The sequence below is a fragment of the Prionailurus viverrinus genome, chromosome D1, assembly GCF_022837055.1.
Source record: "Prionailurus viverrinus isolate Anna chromosome D1, UM_Priviv_1.0, whole genome shotgun sequence".
In the NCBI taxonomy this organism is placed as follows: Eukaryota; Metazoa; Chordata; class Mammalia; order Carnivora; family Felidae; genus Prionailurus; species Prionailurus viverrinus.
The window spans coordinates 66,274,804-66,298,056 of record NC_062570.1 but is presented as its reverse complement, the minus strand read 5'-3'; the positions used below and the strand labels follow the sequence as shown (position 1 = coordinate 66,298,056).

At 35.9% G+C, this 23,253-nt stretch overlaps 1 protein-coding gene across 1 annotated transcript in view; it reads right to left on the bottom strand.

Annotated features, from left to right (window-relative positions):
- IPO7 (importin 7) overlaps positions 1-21,422 on the bottom strand; it is a 47,382-nt gene extending 25,960 nt beyond the window's left edge. Inside the window, exons 1-5 of the mRNA XM_047878221.1 lie at positions 21,178-21,422; positions 10,549-10,630; positions 6,769-6,922; positions 5,204-5,362; positions 1,507-1,663 (exon numbers count right to left, since the gene is read on the bottom strand). Coding sequence (XP_047734177.1) covers positions 1,507-1,663; positions 5,204-5,362; positions 6,769-6,922; positions 10,549-10,630; positions 21,178-21,261 — 636 coding nt within the window. The 5' untranslated portion in view covers positions 21,262-21,422. The remainder of the gene's footprint in view (positions 1-1,506; positions 1,664-5,203; positions 5,363-6,768; positions 6,923-10,548; positions 10,631-21,177) is intronic.
- Between the last annotated feature and the right edge of the window lie 1,831 nt (positions 21,423-23,253).

Sequence of the window (23,253 nt, the reverse complement as noted above, 5' to 3'; positions counted from 1 at the left end):
AATGAAAATCAAGAATCAATTATTTAAAAATCCTTACAAAAGAAAATCTGACTTCCTTTAATTCTTCACAAAACCTACAAAAAGTATTTCATTTAATTTTTTAGTACCCAACCAAATTTCTCATTCAGCTGATCTGGTCAGTTATCTACAGTGGAGAGTTGTGGCAATGAGAGTAGGCATCCTTGTCATCCAAATTACTGGGAGTATGTTTTATTTTCACCACAGGAGTGACATTATGGACTTCTAGTGAATGTCTTTTATCAAGTGAAGAAAATCTCTATTCCAGGACTCTTAAGAGTTGTTTTAAGTAGGAATGCTTATTAAGTTTGATCAAATGCTTTCTCTGATATTCTTAAACATGATTACAGGTCTTTTTTTTTTTTCATGTAATATGAGTTAATCACAAAAACTGATCTGTTGATCCACTCTGTTCCTTGGATAAATCCTCTTAATGGGCTCATAAAATCAATATCCTATTTAGAATTTTAGGGTATCTATCTATTTTCACAAGTGAGACAGGGCTATATTTTGATACCAGGGTATGCTGGTGTCAAAAAAATTAGTTGGGGAGGTAACTATTTTGTCCTATGCCCTAAAACAATTTATAAAAGTAACAATCTAAAAAAGTTATAATCTTACCAACTAGAAAACAAATGAAAACAGTATAGATAGTATATATCCGAATCACTTCAAGTGCCCTTTGCTTAAGACTGGGAGATAAGAGATTGTCTAAATCTATTAAATCTACAGATTTAGCAAAGAAATGCAAAATCCAACCAAACAATAGAGTCAGTTACAATCTTTGGGGAAGTCACAGTTCTATTTAAATGATATTTTAAAAGTTAAGCAAGGGCATGAATTGAACCAAAGGTCCTAGTAGATGAGATGAATCCTTCTTTGGCTACATGGCACAAAAAGAACCAGACTTTTAATACTGATCAAAAACAGTTTCATATAAATAATTACATCCCACTGAGAATATACATACAATCACTTTCTTAGTGGATATCTTTTATCGCAGACTTAGAATATGTAAAAATGATGAAGCCCATTATTGTGTGCCAGTCAAGTAAATCAAAAGTACTAGCATTTTTGTGTTAAGCTTAGGAATAGGTTTCATAATTACTTGGACAATCTAGGTACATTTGGCATATCAGGTTCATGCTAGATATAAACTGTAATTTCAGTAATTGATTTTCAGACTTTGTGAATGCTTAAGGTGAAAGGCATAAAACTTTTTACTGATTTTGTAAATAGTGTTAGATGGTTTAAGGGAGCTTAAGATTGACCAGTTATAATTTAAGATTTATTGGAGTTGTTTGTGTATTTAGGGAAGTGTGCTTGGTAAGACTTTTAATGTACTTACAATTTTGGCGATTTATATTTGACTAGCAAGAGATCTATTTGATCCAGATTTTCACATGAAATTAAGACATGGAAATTCTTTATCTTTTAATGTAGCAAAGACAGACTTATTACATATAAAAATGGTTTTATAAAAATTACCTGAACAAGAGCATAGAAGATCTTGAAAATTTGTTTCTGGATAAGGACAGACTGATCAGACTGATCAGAAAGAAGCTGGATAAAACGGTCCTTTAGAACTGGCAGAAAATGCTGCATTGCTGCTACCAGTGGACTCCGTTCCTCTGGTTTCTTGTACCTTTGGGTAGGAATACAAACTAATTCTGTAAGAATTTATTTCACAATTTTATTTATATGTATGAGTTACAAAATTAAACTGCTTGTTTGTTCACATAAATATATAAACAAATACTTCCTAAGCAACTTTAGATTCCTAGAAAGAAAAAGAAAAACCAACTATGGAACCAAATCACAAGCAAAAGCAACTTAAGAAAACCCTGAAATAATAATAAAATATTTAAAATTTTCTGAACATTCATTATGAAGCCGATAATCTTCAAGGCTCCATTAGCATCCTTACTTCCATGGTTTGAGGAAACTGGGGCACAAAGAAGTATCCTTCTCTGTATACTCATTGAGGTATAAACCTCATCAGTCAAGATCAAAGGTCTGTCCTCTTAACCATGTCACTATTCAATCTCTATTTGTGAATACTGATACAAATGAGGAGCTACAATGACTTGACTTTTAAATATTAGCAGCTGACATAAAATCAATTGTATATTACCATCCTTGTTATTTACATACCAAGACCATTAAGGCAGAAATGGCATCTATAAGGCAGAAAATATTCTACTTCTAAAAGTACTATAAACAGGAAGGTCTTTTGTAACCTATCTGGCAACAAAACCTGACCTCAACAGGCTATTTATGACCTTCACTTATCCCATCTAGAGTGGATATCCACACATTTCATAGCAGATATAATAATGTGTTTGAAAAAAACAAGAATGTGTTTGACTACTGAGTGATGGTTCAATTTCAAAAGGAGTGTTTAACATGTATTATGTGAACCTTGCTACCTTTCTAAAATCCAAAAAATCTTGAATTTGGAATCACATTTGTTCAAGGATGTGGGTAAAGAATTGCTGACCTAAGTGAGAAATTTCTGCATAGAGATTTCTCGGCCTTTTAACAGTATTATTTAAAAAGGTCTGTTGGTTTTTTAAAAAATTAAACTATACTTCAACTTAAAAAAGTTGTCAAATATGCTTCAATGAAAAAAAATTTAAATAACTTAATGGATTACAAATATAGGAAAGACACCCCAGCTTCATTAAGGAATAGGAAGAAAAGCTCTGCAAAATACAGACTAGTTGTTAAGTCTTTATTCTAAAAGACACAATTTATCTTTTCAGATTAATCTAAACCACTTTAAATTGGTGTTCCCTACCAGACTCCAGTTTTATCTACTGGTAGCCTTCCTGAAGGAAGAAAATGTATTTAAGAATTGAATATTTGAGCACATTTTTAAAAGGTAAAGGTAAAAAAGCCAGATTCTTTTTCCCTACTGGATGAAATTAGAACCAAAGTAAATTGCTCACAATTAAAAAACACCAAGACAAATGTTCTCACTAATAACAACAGAGACTATTAAACGATAAACTGACATTATTTTAAGTACTATTTTAATGTGCTAAGAAATTACATGTAGCATACATTTTAAAACATTATCTGCACAGTTGAGTCAAAAAAACCACAATAGTTTATGAAAGGAAGCCATTTGCACTCTCCAATCTGATTATATAAACTACAGTAATTATAGAAAATATTTCCTTAAAAAAAAAATTTCCTTTTAACAATAAAGGTAGAACTATATTAGGTGCTTCTCTCCACTTATCCAACCCAGATGATCACTCACATTAAGAGGGTTTGACTGCCCATTTCATATTACACATTCTTCTTTCCTACCTCCCTCTCAATATCAAGGAGAGGACTAGAAGTTAGATGGTATTAGTTGCTAATCTAAACTAACTGGTATGTGAAAATAATTATGATAGGAAACAAATCACTATCCCGTAAGACCTGAAAAGTTCCTGAAAGCATGAAAATATGACACTAATAAAAGCGGACTACCACAAGGCTACAATGTGACAATCTGGTGAGCCAGGCTCACCAGAAATCCTAAGTACTAGTCCATCACTTTTCTCTTAAAAAACAAACAAAAAAAATCTTCAATGGTATATCAGCATCTAAAAGAATCACATCCAACTTCTCCATCATGGCATTCAAAACTCTCTTTAACATGGTCCCAATTACCAGACCAAAATTATCCCCCACCTCTCAACAGAAATTATCCATACCATTTAGTGATCTCCTCACTACCCACTAAAGACAGTATCTCATTTCCACCTCTGTACCTTTCTTTGTTCATACTACTCCGTATGGTGTGACATGCTTTCCTCTTCAAATGCTCCTTCTGTGCTCCTTCAACTGACAAGCATTTCCTGAGGATCTATGCTCCTGAAGACCACCACAACTTCCAATTTCTCCATGAATTTTCTTAGAACTGCTTCAGTCCACACAGATCCCTTGTGAACACCTTGTGCTCCACAATCAACACTGGCGGAAAATGAACTGGAATTCCAATACTGTAGCAGCCTCCTATGTCTCCCATTAAAAAAAAATCCCTGTCACACTCTCTCCTGCTAAGATTATAGGACAGGAGAGACTTGAACCTCCTCAATGACAGTAACAGATTATTGTTATTCTCTCTCATTTTAATCACTCACTTACCAGAACTACAACAACTGGCACTCTGACAGAGGTTGGAGCAACAGCTGGAACATTCCTTAGCAGGAAGATGGGTAGCTGGTGGGAACACAAGAAAACACCAGTACCAATGCTGTAAATGGTATATTTCTCTCCTGCTCAGAAGAAAAGCAGCAGTTCATCAGCTACTTTGAGCTGGGACCCAAAAAGGGTATTTATATTGGAGGCTAACTACAAGCCCCAGAATTAGAGGGCTCACAATGGCATCTGTGTAGCTGTTAGGACTGGAAGGAAATAAAGCCACCATCATGGTGTTAAGTGTTCCTCATGCCTTCCTCATAATTTTCTAGTATCAAAACTTTTAAGTGCCTACAAATTTCATTACTTTCACTATACACTTGGAGATAATCCCTTCAACATTTGGCTTACCACCTTTAGTGCTATGCCTCAACTTCCAAGGTTATGTATTTTTTCTCATCCCTAACCCCAAATCTAAAATGATCCCTTAACCTAAAATGTGTCTTACTGATACTACTTACTTATATGAACTATAATTTGTTCAAATATGCAAACACTGAAACAGGATCCCTCAAAATACAATGATTACAAATGATCATATGAAATTTCAACATATCTTTCTTAAAGGATCTTATCAAGACCCCAAATTAAGATAAAAAATTCACAGAAAGCCAGAAGTTAAATAAAGAGCTCTAATGCTCAAAGTACTCTGCTACCCTTCACATTTTAAAAAAGCTCATGTTTAGTTTAGGCCTTTAATCAGCACAAATTGATGAGCCCATATTGAGGAATTAAAGATAACTCAGTTTTTGAATAGGGAAACATAGCAAGAAAAAGGGCACAAGGAGTTTCTTAGCTGAATCAACAGAAGCAATTGTAGAATTAAAATAAGAATGCTATTTCAAAAAGAAAATACTGAATTAAAATCAACATATAATTCACTAATATTTATATACCAAATGTAATTTTAGATGTTCAAACAGACTACCTTAAAATTTCCAAGCTTTTCCTACTTCTCAAATCTCTGTAGGAATTGAGAGACACTTACTCATAATTTTTCACAAGCTGATAAAGGCAAAGAAGAATTCCTAGCCAACAAGCACTGTTATCAGACTGAAGATAAAAGCCAATTTTGTCCACAATGGCAGTCCAGCGGCTTGGATAATCATGTTTGATGATATGGTGAATGCATGTAGTAAGCTGTACCCTGAAAGTCAAAAATAAACAATAAAGAGGAAGAAATGCTACCTAGATAAAATTCTGCTCCAAGAAAATTGCTGTTTAGACAAAAGTAAGCCACTGAGCAAAATGTACCTGTTCCTACTGATTTAAAAGAAACCCAACAAATGTTACAAGGTGATTTGGGGGCCCCTGGGTGGTTCAGTCGGTTAAGCGTCTGACTTCAGTCCAGGTCATGATCTGTGGTTTGTGGGTTTAAGCTCCACATCAGGCTCTGTGCTAATAGCTCAGAGCCTGAAGCCTGCTTTGGATTCTGTGTCTCCCCCTCTCTCTGCCCCCTCCCTTGTTTTCTCCCCTGCCTCTGTCTCAAAAATAAAAAAATTTAAAAAAATTTTTTAATGTCTATTTACCTTTGACACGGAGAGAGACAGAGTGCAAGCAGGGAAGGGGTAGAGACAGAGGGAGAGACAGAATCCAAAGCAGGCTCCAGGCTCCGAGCTGTCAGTACAGAGCCAGACGCGGCTCCAAGCCACCCAGGAGCCCCCTCAAAAAAATTTTTTTAATACAGGTGATTTTATTTTTTTATTTTTCACCCCTATCATCAACTGACGAGTTTCATTTAGAACATAGTTATTCTCATTAAAAATTCTGCAGAATCATATAAAAATAAGAGCTTTTAAATATCAAGACTATAAAATATGGGGCACCTGGGTTGCTCAGTCAGTTTAGCATTCGACTCTTGGTTTCAGCTTGGGTCATGATCTGGCGGTTTCGTGAGTTTGAGCTCCACATTGGGCTCTATGCTGGCAGCATGAAGCCGGCTTGGGATTTTTCTCTCCCCATCTCTCTGCCCCTCCCTCACTTACATGTCTCTGTCTCTCTCAAAATAAATAAGTTTAAAAAATAAAAAAATTAAAAAAACCAACAACCAAGACTATAAAATATAACGTATATGACAGCATTCTAAAGTTTTCTTTTACCTGTGTCCACCTGATCACACTATGTTTCACAAGTTTTACAGGAAGTTTAAAACCTTTAGGTTTTATAAGTGTAAAAATCACAGTAAGAAAATTAAATAAAAATAAATTTGCCTGTAACAGCATTTGTTAAGTTTACTGCTATAAAAATGACAGGTTTTTAGGGGCGCCTGGGTGGCTCAGTCAGTTAAGCACCTGACTCTTGATTTCAGCTTAGGTCATGATCTTATAGTTATGTGAGATCAAGCCCAAAGCAGGGGCTTGAGATTCTCTATCTCCCCCTCTGCCCCTCTTCCCTGCTTGTGCGCGCGCGCTCTCTCTCTCTCTCTCTCTCTCAAATAAAAAATTTAAAAAAATTCAAAAAAAGACAGGTTTTTATGTTCTGGAAAGACCCCCTCCCAAACTCCACAAATTATATACCTGCAACAATGGGTAAGTTTTAAAAATATACATATACCTGATGAGCTCAGGAGAGTGGATAATAGCTTCTACAATATTTTCTCGAATACAATGTCGATCTTCTTCTGGAATAGTATAAGGAGATATATCTCCTGGTGCTGTTTCTCGATCAGGCCAATACTGTGTTATCATATTTTTCAAATAGATAACACCTAAAGTGTAGATAAATTTGACAACAGTATTTACTGTGAAAGCATTGTGAATACCCCTATAAGTGTCCACACCTCAATTTATTTCTTTCGGACCAACCACTGTCAGTAAAGCTATCCTTTTTTAAAAACAAAATACTGCCTTCTATTATTTTAAAAGTTGATAATCAAAATACAAGTTTAATTCTTAGCTACTGTTATGATCCATAAAGTTATTATTAAACATATAGCCTTAGAGAACTCTGCAAATAAACACACTATACAAACAAAACTGCTAAAGACTTTTTACATCACATTTATTCCTAATATTTTTTATCCTGTTTTCTGTCGGAAAGCTATTTAATTTCACCTTATCAATTTTCTAAACGAAGCCTCTAAAGATAAAACCACATACACATACCAATATAGCTTCTACAATTAGTAACACTACTATAGACTGAATGTTTGTGGCCCCCCTCAAGTTTATGTCAAAATCCTAACCCCCTAAATGACAGCATTAGGGGTGAGGCCTTTTGTAGGTGATTAATGCCTTTAAAAGAGAAACCCTAGAGGTTCTTCCCCTTCCACCATGTGAGGTTCTAAGAACCAGAAAGTGGGTTCTCATCAGACACCAAATCTGCTGGCTTCTTGATCTTAAGACTATTCAGCTTCTAGAATTGTGAGGAATAAACTTGTCATGTAGTCTATGGTATTCTGTTACAGCAGCCCAAACTAAGACGTACAAAGGCTGTTATTTTTATCATAGAAAAATTATAGTATAAAAATCTCTAGTCTACAAATTTAAGTATTTCATTAATATGCAATTGTACTACTTCAAATTCATTTTATTTTATGGGAGAATTTGCTATGTTCAAAAATTACAGATTACCTATTTTGTGTTACCAATCACACTGCTATCTTGAACACTGCTAGTTAACATGAACTAGATTGCTAACAGTGCTTTTAATCCAGTCCTCCCCTTCCCATGAGAGAACCTTCAATCACAAATGCATAAGATGTACAGGAAAGGGAAATTATTCAAAATTAATCAATTACTAAATTCTAAAAAATACCAGCTCTTCTCTAATTAGTAATTAACACTTACCTGGAGTTTTACACCTATTTGAATAAGGATAACTAATACATCTATGATTTTTACATTCTACTTTGTTTATCTTGGGAATTAAAATAATATCCCGCCTTAAAAGTATTGCAAAAGAGATTAAGACTACACATTAAAATACCCTTAGTATTGCAAAAGAGATTAATACTACACATTAAAATACCCTTCAACAAAAGTTTTAAGACAAACTACATCTACAATAAAGAACACTGACTCAGGGAGCCTGGGTGATTCAGTCAGTTATGCATCTGACTCTGGATTTTGGTTGTGATCTCAAGATCATGAGACTGAGCCCCAGTTAGGGCTCCATGCTGAGTGTGGAGCCTGCTTGGGATCCTCTTTCCCTCTCTCTCTGCCTCTCCCCTACTCAAAAACATAATAATAATAAATAATTTAAAAAAACCCCACAGACTCAGTATATGTAACATATTTTAGATTACTACTATTTCCAGAATTTTGATTCTTCCAAAACAGAACAAAGATTAAAATTAAGACTTGATACACTCTTATGTCCTCTGCATAGAGCCTCTGAGTATTTATTTCTATCATCTAGCAGCTGCTATCACCATATGCCCTATACTAAAGAGTAGCATTCAATTTTTTTTTTTAAGTTTATTTATTTTGAGAGAGAAGGAGAATGTGCACATGGAGAAGGGGCAGAGAGAGAGAGAGAATCCCAAGCAGGTTCTGTACTGTCAGTGTGTAGCCCAACATGGGACTCGAACTCAAGGACCATGACATCATGACCTGAGCCAAAATCAAGAGTCGGATGCTTAAGTGACTGAACCACCCAGGTGCCCCAGGATCATTCAATTATTATAAGAATGCAACTTTTAAAGTAGTTATTATATTTTAAAATTTTTACTAATTCCACAGTTTGGCTGCTTCTGGTTTTGTACATACTAAACAACTTTCTAGCACAATTTAATTTTGTTAATGCACATAATCATGTCTCAAAATATTAAGGCCCCTAAATGCCACTTTCAACATCTTAAGTAAAAATTTCATATTTTAAAGCCAAAGATTCTTATTTAAAAGAATAACCAAATGGGAAAATGCCAACTTCACTGGTAAAAGAGAAAGGACAGTTAAAATAAAGATTTACATCTGACCAGGGTCCAGTGAAATCACTATATTTTATAAACATAAAAAATATTCTATTATTGTGCAACTTATATACCAATATTGTAAAAAATAATAAACTTATAGGCATTCATTTATTTTTTAATTACTTTTGGTGTATCAGGCAGTATTTTAAGTACTGGGAATACAATTGTTAATGAAACAAATCTAAGATTAAATGCTAACAATTGAGAAATGGTTCACTGCCTATGGCACATTATGGTAAATTATGTAGCCACTGAAATATAAGTTTTAAAACTAACACTATGTGAAGAAAAGGGAAATGATTACTATACATTAAATGAAGCAAAAAAAATTTTAACGAAATTGATGTAGGGAAAAAGAACAGCAAGAAATAATACCAGAATATAACTGGTTTTCCTAGAATGGTGCAATTATTAGTATTTTATATTTCCTATAACAAAATTAATACATCTGCAAATAAATTAAGTAACAGGACCCTAAAGATGGGAATTCCATTATTTTGCATACTAATAGCTAATATCAGAAATAGTGTACCACATTTTCACACACTATTTGGTACTGAGAGAATTGCTCAATATCTTGTTGAAACTGGAACTAAGAAATACAGTAGTCCCCCCACTTCTGCAGTTTCACTTTCTGTGGTTTCAGTTATCCGCGGTCACCCACAGTCAGGAAGCAGATGAGATGATCTTTTCTGACGTATTACCAGAAGGCCAACAGTAGCCTAGCATCATGTCAAAATGCCTACATCATCTACCACACCACATCTCATTGCACAGGCATTTTATCTTCTCACACCATCACAAGGGTAAGTACAGGAAAAGAAGGTATTTTGAGAGAGACCACATTCACATACCTCTTATTACAGTATATTGTTATAATTGCTCTAATTTTTATTAGTTACTGTAACTAATCTCTTACTCACCTAATGTACAAATTAAACTTTATCAATAAGCATGTATGTATAAAAATAAATGTAGTATATATAGCATTTGGTACTATGCAGTTTTAGGCAATTACTGAGAGTCTTAAAATGTATCCAGCATGGATAAGTGAGGGCTACTGTAGTATTTTTTTAAATGATTTAAACAATAAAGGCAAAAATTAAAGGAACAACTGATAAACAAAGAGGTTTGTATCTTAGAATCATCCACTGGGCAAATAAACAGGGAATAAACAATCTTTTAATAAACCTTATCAATTTCTCTTTTTAGCTTCTCTTTTAATTCAAGGAAATATCACATTCTTTTCTGCCACCAAATATCAAGGCACTAGCTGTTTGTAGTAAACACAAGAGGGCAAACCAAGTTTCAGGGAAGAAAATCAATGAAGGGCCATCCCAACATACCTCTGCTATTCAACTATGAACCTTTTAAATAAATGACTTACATAAACCCAAGAAAATAATTTAGTAACTTGCCTGCCTGTCTCACAGGTAAATCCAGTTGTTCCGACATAGTAATCTGAAGCAGTGTTGAAACAAAATTCAGAGACTTGTGTGCCTACAAACAAAAAAACAGGTTTTAAATTTCTGCAAATAAATATTCTCAGTACTTTATTCCACTGTTTGGCACAAAAGGCTACCCACCTGGAAGTTGGTCCCAGCCTTATTTCCCATCACTCACCAACTATGAACTAAAAGAAAAATTTAATAACCTACCTCCTAAAATATTTTGGATGTTTGTATTTGCCTTCCCATTTATCCCAACTAGCATTCTTAACCTACACTGGCACCAACAGCTCAAAAACCATATCCTCGGTAATGTCTATTTCCCCAATTCAGTAATAATTCCCCAGTAGAGATGTTCTACTAAGTGGCTACACACAAACGAAATCAGTAAAAATTAACAGCCTGGAAAGTGGTTTACAAGGGGCTAATAATGTTTTATTTCTGAATATGGCTATTTTACATAGTGTGTTCAGTTTGTGAAAATTAATCAACTGTACATTTATGACTATTCTGTTTGCATGTTACATTTAAATACAAAGTTAAAAATCAATAGCTTTGAACATATGATAAAAGTAGTATACAAACTATAGGATTATTTAATACACTTATATGAAATTCCAGTGCAACATACACAGAAAATAATGAAATATATCCAAAATGCTACTATAGTTGTATCTTGGGTGGTAGGATTATAAAGAAGCTATTCTTCACACATTTTCTATTTTCCAGTTTATACTATGGACCCTGGTCACTTTCATTAACAGTACAAAAAAGTTAAAGACTCCTTAAGTTGTCATATTTGTTTCTGGTTTTCTAAAAAAGAACTGGGGGAACCTGGACGGCTCAGTCGGTTAAGTGTCCAATTCTTGATTGCAGCTCAGGTCATGATCCTAGTGTCGTGGGATCTGGCTCCATGCCTTGCTTAAGATTTTCTCTTTCCCTCTGCCCTTCACCCACGCACCCACTCTCCCTTTCTCTCTCTCTCTCTAAAAAAAAACCAAAACAACAAAAAAGGCAAGACTACCTTTACCCGAACATTAACAGCAGCATTATTTATAATGCCCTCAAGTGGAAACAACCCATGTCTACCAACTGATGAATAGACAAGCAAAATGTGGCTTATCCATACATAATGATTAAATATTTGGTAGTAAAAAAAATGAAGTACTGATACATGCTACAACATATGTGAACCTTAAAAATATATTGTGTGAGGGGCGCCTGGGTAGCTCAGTCGGTTAAGCATCCGACTTCGGCTCAGGTCATGATCTCGCAGTTCGTGGGTTCGAGCCCCGCATCAGGCTCTGTGCTGACAGCTCAGAGCCTGGAGCCTGTTTCATATTCTATGTCTCCCTCTCTCTCTCTGGCCCATCCCTGTTCATGCTCTGTCTCTCTCTGTCTCAAAAATCAATAAACGTTAAAAAAAAAATTTAAAATATATATATATATATTGTGTGAAAGATGCCAATACTCCAGGACTGGGAGTTGGCAGGGGGCAGAGAGGGAGATGGAGAGTGACTGCTAACAGGCACAGAGTTTCTTTTTGGGGTGATGAAAATGTTCTAAAGTTTGTGGTGATGGTTGCATAATTCTGAATATACTAAAAACAACTGAATTGGATACTTTAAGTGGTTGAATTCAAGTTATAAAAAAAACTGAACCATGAAAATAAATGCTTATTTTATTACTCTTTAAGTTACTTTGCCTTCAGAAACACAAGCACATATCTCAAAAGTGCAAGTGAGGAAAAAAAGTGTTCCTTACAGACAACTGAGCTAGACCACGTGGTAAGAAAAAAAAAGGATGTTTCTGACAGCAGAAACAGCACAAGCAAACTCAACCTGGGACATTTATATTTATATACCTGCCCCCGTACAAATTTCCATCCAGCTGAAATCCCTAATGCCTTGTATCCTCCCAAAGAAGGTAACAAATAGACATAAAGTAATACTAAATATCAGACATGACATTCTCAAGAAAATCCAGAGCAAAAGTAGATTAGCAATTACCTAGACCTGGGATACAAGATTAAACTGGAAGGAGGGAGTTTACTGAGAAAACAAAAATATTCCCAAACTAGATTGTGGTGACAGTTGTACAACTTGCTAAATCTACTAAAAATAAAAATCACTGAGTTTCACCTAAAACAGTTATATTTTATGGCATGTAAATTATACCTCAATAAAGTTTAAAAATGAAGGAAAAAAAGACCATGGATTGGTACAACTGTAAAACAGAGATCAAATAAAGATACACTTTAACTGTTCAAACAGGAAAACCTCCTTTTAATCACTAGCCTCATTCTTCATCACAAAAACCTTTTAAAATCTGAGTAATTGGGGTACATGGGTGGTTCAATTGGTTAAGCATTTGACTTCAGCTCAGGTCACAATCTCACAGTTTGTTGAGTTTGAGCCCCAAATTGCACACTGAGCTGATATTGAGCCAGCCTGGAATTCTCCCTCCCCCGCTTGGGTATGCGTATGCGTGCGCGTTCTCTCTCTCTCTCTCAAAATAAACTTAAAAAAAAATAATAAAATCTGAGTAATTATGTTATCACTCTCAACAGTTTGGCAAACATTGATATGGGCCTCAAGATGCTACAATAAATCTTTTAGAGTATGAGTTAGAGATGCTGACACTAATTATAGGCCCTTCTTCAAGCTTCTCGTTTCCAGCAATCAGAGAACCAGAAGAACTGAAGCAACAAATGGGTCATCATACATCATTAGGTAGAGCTACAACGGCTAATACTAAAGTTTAAAAGCTGCTAACCACAACACAAAATTACCTTTCAAGACAACTTCTTACCTTCTCATTGTCATCAACCCAGACAATTCAACATTCACCCTTAAACCCATTTCATCAAAATTTTTCAAAAGCCACAACCTGAATTCCATTTCCTTTAACTCCACTCCACCTATTGGTACTTACGATGTGTCAGACACTACAGAGATAAAAGATCACTATAAGGTAGGTTGGGGTATTAATTCTATTTCGACGTAAAATTTTGAGTTAGGTCCAAAAGGACTTAAACCCATAGAGATGAGATGGGGGGGTGGGATTTTTAAAAAGAAAAGAAGTATGGGTTATGTTCAAGAGATTATTAGGAGAATGAAAGACAATAATGAAAGATGAAAATGAATAAATTGTGACATCAAGATCTAGTTAAGTGTGAACTTTTTTTGAAATTTTTATACAACCTGATAAGGAAGATAATAAGGTCTTGAAGCAGTATCAAGGATTTAATTCTAGGATAAATGAATATAAAACATCACAGGTGGAAAGCTATTATTATAACAGGTAATAATAGGCCTGAAAAACTTCTACTCTAGGGGCAGCTTCCCCCACCTCCCCAAGTAAGTCTAACTTTACAAAAGGAAAAAATGATTACACATACCCATATAAACAAATTTCGCCAGACCCTTTAACCTACAATCTTATCCCCACCCCCTTACTAGCTTTCTACTAACTCTGTATTCAGAAAATTGTTTTCTGTAAGGTTACCAATATTTTAAACGCTTTTTCCATCAAAAAAGTCTAAATTTTGCTTTAACCTCCCTCATTTAAAAATAACAACCCTTTCTTTTTCTAATAGCTTTTTACTTAATACATAAGTAATTCGTGTTGACTTGTAGAAAAACTAATCATTGAAGTAAAAAGGAAACGAAATTACCCACAACCAACCTTCTTACTTAAAACTCCTTTCTTGGCTTCCTCCTTTTATATACAATTATCCAGTCTCCTTTTTTCTGTTTCTCAAAGTTCCAAAAATAGGAATGGCCAAAAGTGAAGCCCTCCAGTCCACCCTACACCTCCAGATGACACTCCCTCCCTCTCAATTCACCAAGAAAAGTCTCCTTTCCATTGTTACTTTCTCTCCTAACCTTCAATTCCACATTCCCTATTGCCTGCTACACATTTTCCCTCTGATATTTACCAGCTCCTCAAACCCAACTTAAAATTTAAGCCATGTTTTCTCCAATATCAGTTTCCCCTCTAGACCTACATTTTCCAATGTAATTACCTAATGTCAATATCTTTTAAAGCTAACTCTTTAAGAGGTAACTTTTTATTATTTCTCTCCAGTGGAATGCAATCTGAAAGACCTTCAATTAGCTACTGTACTTAACACTATTTATAAGGAAAAAGATGGGCATAAGGGCACTGTGACATCAGAATACATAAATGAATACAGCCAGATAATTTCAAGAGCAAAGGGATTTCTAACTTTTCTGTTTTACTAGAGAATCTGACAAATATCCCGATTTTATCTACCTGAAATATTAGGCATAGTGAGGTTACATCATCATAGTGATAGAATCAGGACCAGTCTGAGGCTCTTCACTAAGTCTTCCAGCCTTTCATTAAATAGCGGTAATACATAAATGCTTTCCCACTAAGGAGTTTTAAAAAAATTATAAAGGACTTATAACCAAAAGAAAAAAAAAACCACTTTAAATCAAATATCATTAATGTGCCACTGATAGAAGCAAACAATAAGTAAAATAATATATGCATCTACTCTATCTGAAAAAGAAATTTTTCTTATAAACGTTAATATGGCAATATCTTTCAGATCTTTAACAGGCTGTGTCACTGAATAACTTCCTATCTAACAGCCAAAGTATCCAGAGACTTTCCCTCTCCCAAATTCAGAAGAGTATCTATTTAGAGATATTCCTAATTAAGGAATTTTACCTGCTCAGAGTACAGACAACTCTGTCTTCCAAAAACACATATTTTATTCTCATAAGTATTTTGCTGAATTTCTAGACATGCCAAATTGTCCTATAAACATGCCATCATTTTGCACTTTTCCAGATCTAAGATTTTCATTAATTGAACATTTCAAAAGTCCTTTAATTAAACAATCAAATTCACCATTTATAAATAAAAATTTATCACTTACACTAGTAATTGTAATCATCTGTGAAAACCCTAGAAGTGACTCAGGTAGTTTATGTATTTAAAAGATAAACACAAAATATCAAGAAACATATCAAACATATCGTTTCCACATAACGAATGTGAGAAACAGGATGTCTATCACATGACCATTTTATAGCACATTAAGCTTAGGAATTGAAGGTTTAAAATGCTCCTAGGTAAGCTTTCTAATTCTACTTATGGCAATTTTTCTTGCTGCAAGTGTAAGAGGGGAAGGGATACTGATACTTAGATTCTATCTGCCTTAGCCAAAGTCAGATTTAAAAGTATCTTTATCCAAAACTTACACATAGCTCTACTGTAAGTCCAACCACATGTGTTATGAGGGCCGTGTTGACTATGAAACTCCAGAAAGGTAGGAATCAAGAATCTTTCCATCTACTTAACTCAGTACCTACCACAAAGACATTTGCTATTAAATACACCAGACTGGAAGCTGTCATCCTAAATAAACGTTTCAAAAAAATTTTCCTGACATTACATTTAAAACTTAAGTTCAAATGTAAACTTCATGAGAGTGAGGACTTTGTCTTATGTATGGTATCAGATCTCCAGCATTAAAGATAGGATTTGCCACAAGATAGTCACTCAAATTTTTTTTAAGTTTATTTATTTTGAAAGAAAGCATGAGGGGGAGGCCAGAGAGCAGGAGAGAGAGAATCCGAAACAGGCTCAGCACTGGCAACACAGAGCCCCAATGTGGGGCTGGAACTCATAACCTGAGCCAAAGTCTAACACAACCAACTGAGCCACCCAGGCGCCCCTCAAATATTTTTACAGTTTATTTATTTTGACAGAGAGAGAGAGAGAGAGAGCGCGCGCGCGCGCGCGAGCGAGCACGCGCACACGTGACAGACGGACAGACAGCAGGAGAGGGGTAGAGAGAGAGATTCCTGAGCAGGCTCCACCCTGTCAGTGCAGAGCCCAAGGAAGGCTGGATCCCACAACCATGCGATCATGACCTGACCTGAAACGAAAAATCGGATGCTTAACCGACTAAGCCATTCAGGTGGCCCTCTTCCAAATATTTTAAAAATAACAGAAGCAATTATTTGTTGAACGTCTATGCTCAGCTAATACTCCGAAGATTTAAAAAAAAAAAAAATCTTCATCTACAGATTTTATTCTCATTGGAGATTAAGTTCAAAGTCAATGCACTTTTAGAGTAGAAAAGACAGCAACCATCTAGTTCAAATAAAATTAAAATAGTTAAAATTTAAGAATATATACAACTAGGTATTAAAAAGGTGAGTTTTGAGTTTACAAAGTACCACAGAAGGTCAGAGTAGGAAAAGATGGCATTTAAGATGGTATTGATGAGATGTGTGAACAGGAAAACTTTCATTTTTAGGTTATAAGAGCTTAATAGGAGGAATGAGTAGCATGAGCAAAGGTTTGTATGGAAAGGTTTCCACTGAAGAACACTGGCAGCTAAAGCAGGAAGAACGGCAGAGACTTTGTCTATTATAATAATCTGCCAAAAACCTTCACAAATGTCTTAACTTTATCTTATAAAGGAAGAAACAAGTTTTTCTGAGTGAGAGCAAGAGTAGGAAGTAGGAGTCTCTGGAAACATAACAAATAATTAATGTTGAGTGAATAAATACCAAATGTCATATATTTTAATTTCCTAAAATTTTTTAGAACTGTACTTCTAGATCTATAGAAGTCAATCTCAAAGTATATAATTTACATGTCAAATGAGTTTCCTGTACACAAATCTACTTTAAAGATTAAAAGACATTTCTGGCTATTATTCAAGTTCTTATTGCTCCATGCATACAACAAAATATTTACTGAGAGTCCACTGAGTGTCAGGCACTGTGCTTATAATTGTGCCAATTTTCATGATACAATAATGCTATCTACTAACAATCTCAGTGTCCAAATACGTACTTGTATTCTTTCTCCATTTTCCACTAAAATATGAAACTACTATAGTTAGACTGAGACAAGAAATAAAATGTATAGTGTGGTAGAGTGGTTAATCAATTGGCACTGATGCAGTGGTTCAAATAACCTGGAGAGAATTTAGCAGGTTCCAAGCACTTTGCTGAATTTTTTACATGCATCAACTCACATGACACAATGATATACACACCATTACTACTTTTATTTTGTACATAAGGAAAATGATGCTTAGAAGTTAAAAAACTTTCCTAAGATCCTCCAATTAGTGCAAAATGCTTCATCGTTTAAAAAAAAAAATCAAATAACTAAGGAGGTTTTCAATTATATTTCCAAGAATGCTTGTACTTTTTAATGTTTTTCTCCAGACTTTGAGGCAAAGTTTGTTACATGAAGAAATTTCAAATTGAGACATGATAATGTAGTCCAAAATTATAACAGCAATGAAAAAAAAAAAGGATCAAAATTCGTGCCATGCTACAGTGTAAATCAGTGGTGAATACTAAAATGTGTCTTGAAAATATCTGCCAAAAAAGTCTCCTTACTGTGGTCTCCAGCAGTCTCATGTAAATTTCTTAATTTTATCTATATGAAATATAAAAAACATATAAATACTTTAAAAAATTCTCTAATGAGAGATGGTATAACAGCTAAAGTCTTACTGTTTGTTATCTGTCATAATAAAGTCAGTAAAGCCTAACACTAACAAATCAAAGAATTGCAGTGACAAAAGACAAAAATTCCTCACCTCATGAAACTTGAAAATTATACTGGCGAGAATAAGTAAAATATGTATGACAAACCAGTGTTACAGAGAAAAATAAACTAAGGGAGGTATAGTGTGTCTGGGGTGTCATAGCCAGGGGAACTCCTTAGTGATATGGAGACAGTTGAACAATGATAGAGGGAAGTAAGAAAACAAGTATGAGAGATAACTGAGTAAAAGAGGTTCCACACAGATGAAACAGTTAAGTGTAATCACTGCGAGGCAAGAGCACTTTGTTTTTGTTTTATCTGCACTATTAATACTTTGATAACATTTACAATTTTTACAGTTCGTGATTACTTCACTTAGCTGAAAAGATTCACTCAAATGTCAATCTTTTTCTTTTAACGAAAATGAACCAAAATATAACTTGCTGAAAAAAAAACAAAAACCAGTATGGAATGATTGCTTCATCCTGTCTTATCCAAAATCAAGAAGAGCCTGATGGAAATAAAATGTTACTTCCTCATTCTTGCTACAGTCAAGCTTCTTCAAGACTTATCTGGAATCTATTTCCTAAATTAAGGTTCTGCCACAAAAAAAGTCAAAGCAAGAAAGTATTCAAATGGGAACACTTCATTAAAGTGGAATGAAGACTAGAGATGAGAATATTCTAATTAAAAGAAAAGTTACCTTAGGAAACTTACTAAAAAATCGAGGTGTGATAATTGAAAGAAATTTGCAAAATGTAAACAGCTAACAATTACAGAAATACAGGCTAGACACCAAATTTTCTTTCACAGAAAAGCAGTGTTCACTACTCCAAAGTATTCCAAAACTCTAACAGAAGCTTAACAGTTAAGTAAAAAATGCTATGAATACTATTTTGATTATTCATCTTCCAAAAATCAGATTGTGAAATATTTATCCTAGGTCTCAATTACAAAATGTCAGCATATATAACCAGACATTTAATAACTGCTTGAAGAATGAATGATTTTCAAATTTTTCTATTAGGGAATCAACTTTTTTTTTCAAATAGTAATTTTTAAAATTAATAATTACACACAGCATGTTTTGGCAGGATAATAAAGTCATAGTAGAAATCACTGTGACTGAACTTTTAGAGTGCCTAAACTTACACATGTATTAATACTTCATAAACAAAATGTTAATCTTAACCTGTGTCTATCACAAAAATAAATCAAAATAAAAAGTGATCCATAACTACCTCCATAGTTTCATAATGGTTCAATATGGGAATTTGTTTCAGTGCATTATTTTATATCCAAAAGAAATCTAAGCTCCTCCCAAGGTGACTTTGAGCCTAAAAATTTGAGCACTGGGGCATGACTGGCTCAGTGGGTGAAGTACGGGACTCTTGATCTCAGGGTTGTGGGTTGAAGGACCACCTTGAGTGGAGAGAATACTTAAAAACATCTTAAAAAAAAAAAAAAAACCAACTTGAGCATCACTCTTGGTATGATCTAATGATGGTCTCATTTATATACGTAAGACTTAATTTTTTTAGGGGTGCCTGGGTGGCTCAGTCAGTTAAGCAACCAACTATTGATTTCCGCTCAGGTCATGATCTCACCATACGTGTGGCTTCCTCTGTGCTGGCTCCCTCTTTCTCTGCCCTTCCCCTGCTCACATGCTCGCTCTCTCTCTCTCTCTCTCTCAAAATAAATAAACATTAAAAAAAAATTTAACTTTTTTATTTTGAAATAATTTTACACTTAATTTGTCTAAACTCTCTGGGTGGTCTTCTTAAAACACAAGTTCCTTGAGGGCAGAGATCTCTGACATAGCATTGTACACTGATGATGTCCTGTTAGGAATACTCCTGTGGCTTCTGCAAAGTCAATAATAAGTAATGTTTTTAAATGAGTTACTTACCAGTTAAGAGGAGCATAAAATAACTGAATTTCTACTTTAAAAAGGGACTTCTTTTTCCGTTTAAAAATAAATGTACACTGAACTTCACTAAAGCTTGCACTCAGTAGTATACCAAAAGACAATTATTAACTGGCATAGGAATTACAGGGGTCCTTTTAAGAAGCCTTTAAAATACTCACTAAAATATAAAAACTTGCATTGATTTAGAAATAATGAAACTTAAGGTAGTACAATAGTATGCCCACATATTAAAGCTGTTTTCCAAAGGGTGGTCCCTCGAAAATAAGGAAGAAAAAAGGAACCAGTCATGAGCGAGTTGATATGGAGCTTGGCACATTTCAAGGCACTCGGCCTTACATTGTCTCACTTGACCGTCACGACAACCCTGTGGCCTGATGTTATGAATGGGAGATACTCAGCATTAAAAGGTTAAGCGACTTGCCCAAGGTCAGTCAAGAAAATTAGTGGTTCAGCTCTACCTAGAAGGGTGTACTTCACCTGACTTTCTACTACATTGTCCTGCCTCCCCGACTGAGGCATTATTAGAGTAAAAGAGCAGTGAATCAGACTGGTATCCAGCACTACCCTCGCCCTGCCAAAGAGGCGGGGGCTTGCCTCTGAAAGCTTTCCCTAACAGCTCAGTCGCAGAGGAGAAAGTTGTGCCGATCACCGATCAGCCCACTTAAGTGACAGGATGACAGGCGCAGCCCCCAAAGGATCAGCTTCTGCATTCCCAGGAGCCCCTCCAAACCCGACGCCAGCGAGACTGCTCCCGGAAACGTCTGAAAAACCTTTCAGCGAGTTTCGCCCCCTCCTGGGCGCGAGGAACGAGCTGGGTATGAGCCAGAAGGCGGCCGGCCACCCGAGCCAGCCATGTGTCCAGCCCGTCACGCCCGCCTCGCCTCAGCCGGCTCCTCATGCCTTGACCGCAGCCAGAGGCCCAGCTCAGGATCCGACGCAAAGGCTGCCTTAGCCGCCGCCACCACCGCAGCAGTCTGAGGCGCCCCGGCGCGGCACTCGCAGTTAGGTTCCCGCCCCACCCCTCCAGTTGGGCCCCTCAGCGACGCCGTCCGCGCTTCTGGCCAGGCCCGGAGGGCTCGGCCTGCCACAGTCCACCGCCCGCCCGGCGTCCTTACTTCATTGAGCTGGCGCTCCGCGGCCTCACGCAGGGCTGGGTCCATGGTGCCCCGCAGGGCCTCGATAATGGTGTTGGGGTCCATCGCAGCGCGGACTCGGTCAAACCCGGAGCTCGGGTGCTACAGGGCCAGGAATAGCGCCGCTCACTGCGCACATGGACCTGCCGCGCTCCGCAGCGGCAACCGGCGCGAAAGGAAAGAGAAGCGCCAAGGCCCCGGATAGAACCTCTTCGCCTCGGCGTGGAGGCGGGAGATGCTCCAGCCACTTCCTGTCGGCGCGCCCGCGGGGCACCTTGGGAGACGTAGTCCGCGTGAGCTTTCCACATCCCACGTGGCCCTGAACTGTTGATCCTACAGGCAACTCTTGCTTTTCAAAAAGGGAAAATGTTCAAACTCCACAGTAAAAAAAATTAAAACAAACCCAAGGATTTTCCATAATAATATACCTCTGGTGATTGTGAGGTGAATCTAATGCAATGTATGATGCAATCCATTGCTAGTAGCTTTGTAATTGAAGGTAATCTTTTGAAAAGCAGTTTGAGATGTGTTTCTAGATGCCATAAAAGTATTCATAATCTTTGCCCCAACTATTCCCATTATGAGACTTTATCTTAAGGAAATAACACAAAAGATTAAATCTGATTTATGTGTAAAAGATATTTAACATTACATATTTATGATTACCAAATATTAAAAATATGGTTTTTATGGAGTATCCAAATTTTGGTAGGAACTTTCTATAAATCAACTGTAAATGCAGAATAAGAGCATAATCCCTATTGGAACACTACCTTCTTTAAAACAGTTAAAGCAACAGTTTCAGAAAAGTTAAATAACATGCCCAAGGTCACTTAGGTAGTAAGAAGTTCACCCAGGATTTCAAACCTAGGATGTTTCTGTTTTAAAAGATTTCATTCTCTTTACTGAATCACTCTGCCTTTCAAGAGAAATGTCGAGTGATATAGGAATTGTTAAGCAAATTAAAAGAATTCAGTCAGTTAAACATTTCACAGGCATTAAAAATTACAAATATCATATACTTTGGGGCGCCTGGGTGGCTCAGTTGGTTAAGCGTTCCACTTTGGCTTACAGTTGGTGGATTCCTGCATCAGGCTCTGTGCTGACAGCTCAGAGTCTGGAGCCTGCTTCGGGTTCTGTGTCTCCAACTCTCTCTCTGTCCCTCTCCTGCTCACAGTCTGTCTCTCTCTTTCTCAAAAATAAATAAACGTTGAAAACAAAAATTAAAAAAATATATGTATATATATACATAATATACCTTGTAGCAACACAGAAACAGTTATGTGAGGATATGGCTTTGTAACATGGACAAAGACTTGGGAAATAAAGCTGGCAAATGAAGTTAATTTATTTTCTAAGATGGTGATATTTTGAGTAATTTCCTTTCATAACTGTCTTGATTATAATAAAGTTATGTAAACATATATCCTTAAAATGAATCATAAATTTTAAATGCAACTTGTTAAAAAATCACTTATTGTTTTCAGTTTGCAAAAAAAGAGAAAAGGGGGCACAAAAGTCTTTCCCTGGAATAGTGGACTTTGCAATATTAATATCCCTTATATGCCAACCACTGTGCCTGGAAGTGTGGTTTACATAATTATCCCTAATTTACAAATGAAGAATCAAGGTTCACATAAGCTACTTAAATTGTGAAAGGTCATAAAATTTCCATAATATAACCTGTTGTTAGCTCCATCAGTGTACTGATACAACCTGTTTGAGAATTTCTTCTCCCTGGAGCATCTGGATGGCTCAGTTGGAAGAGCATGTGACTCTTGATCTTGGGGTCGTGTGTTCAAGCCCCACATTGGGTCTACATCTTAACATTACTTAAAAATAAAAATAAACCGAAAAAGAAAAAAAGGAAAGGTTTCCTCTCCCTACCCATCCCTCGATAGTGAGGGCCTTGAAGATAAGGATTATATTTTATTCACTTTTGTATCTTTACCTCCTACCATGAAACTTGAATGTCTATTAAGAGTTCAATAAATGTTTTAGTTAATAAATGAAAAAGAATAGATGAGCTAGTAATGACTTGTGGTGGCTCAGCCAGAA